This window comes from Aptenodytes forsteri, unplaced genomic scaffold (assembly GCF_000699145.1).
Source record: "Aptenodytes forsteri isolate BGI_AS27 unplaced genomic scaffold, ASM69914v1 Scaffold258, whole genome shotgun sequence".
Lineage (NCBI taxonomy): Eukaryota > Metazoa > Chordata > Aves > Sphenisciformes > Spheniscidae > Aptenodytes > Aptenodytes forsteri.
This window is the reverse complement of record NW_008795250.1, coordinates 1,685,367-1,685,788: the sequence shown is the minus strand read 5'-3', so window position 1 is coordinate 1,685,788 and position 422 is coordinate 1,685,367. Positions and strand designations below refer to the sequence as shown.

The 422-nt window shown below is 69.0% G+C and overlaps 1 protein-coding gene across 1 annotated transcript in view; it reads right to left on the bottom strand.

The window, feature by feature from the left end:
- CPLX3 (complexin 3) overlaps positions 1-422 on the bottom strand; it is a 17,751-nt gene that overhangs the window by 2,574 nt on the left and 14,755 nt on the right. Inside the window, exon 3 of the mRNA XM_009278858.2 lies at positions 19-260. Coding sequence (XP_009277133.2) covers positions 19-260 — 242 coding nt within the window. The remainder of the gene's footprint in view (positions 1-18; positions 261-422) is intronic.

Here is a 422-nt window from a genome sequence, read left to right as displayed (position 1 = left end):
GGTGCCGGTCGCACTTACTTCTCCTCCCCCAGCTGCCGCTGATATTCCTCGTACTCCTCGCGGGTCATGCCCTGCGCCTCGGCCGGAGACTTCTCGCCCTCGCTCTTCTCCTCGCCGCCCAGGCCACCCGTCAGGTTCTTCAGCTGCCCCCCCACCATGCTCTTCACTGAACGCCATGGTTGCGGTCCCGGGGGGCCGGGGAGCCCGGGGGCCGGAGGAGCAGGGGTGCCGGGGAGCCGGGGTGCGGAGCTACTGCGGAGCTGGGGTGCTGGGAGAACCGGGGTTATTGGGAGATGGGGTTCTGGGGTACCGAGGAGCGGGGAAGATGGGGATGCTGAGTTGCGGAGGAGCCCGGGGAACCGGGCTAAGAGTGAACCAGAGTGCCGGGGAGCCGAGGTATACTCGGTGCTGGGGTGCGGGGG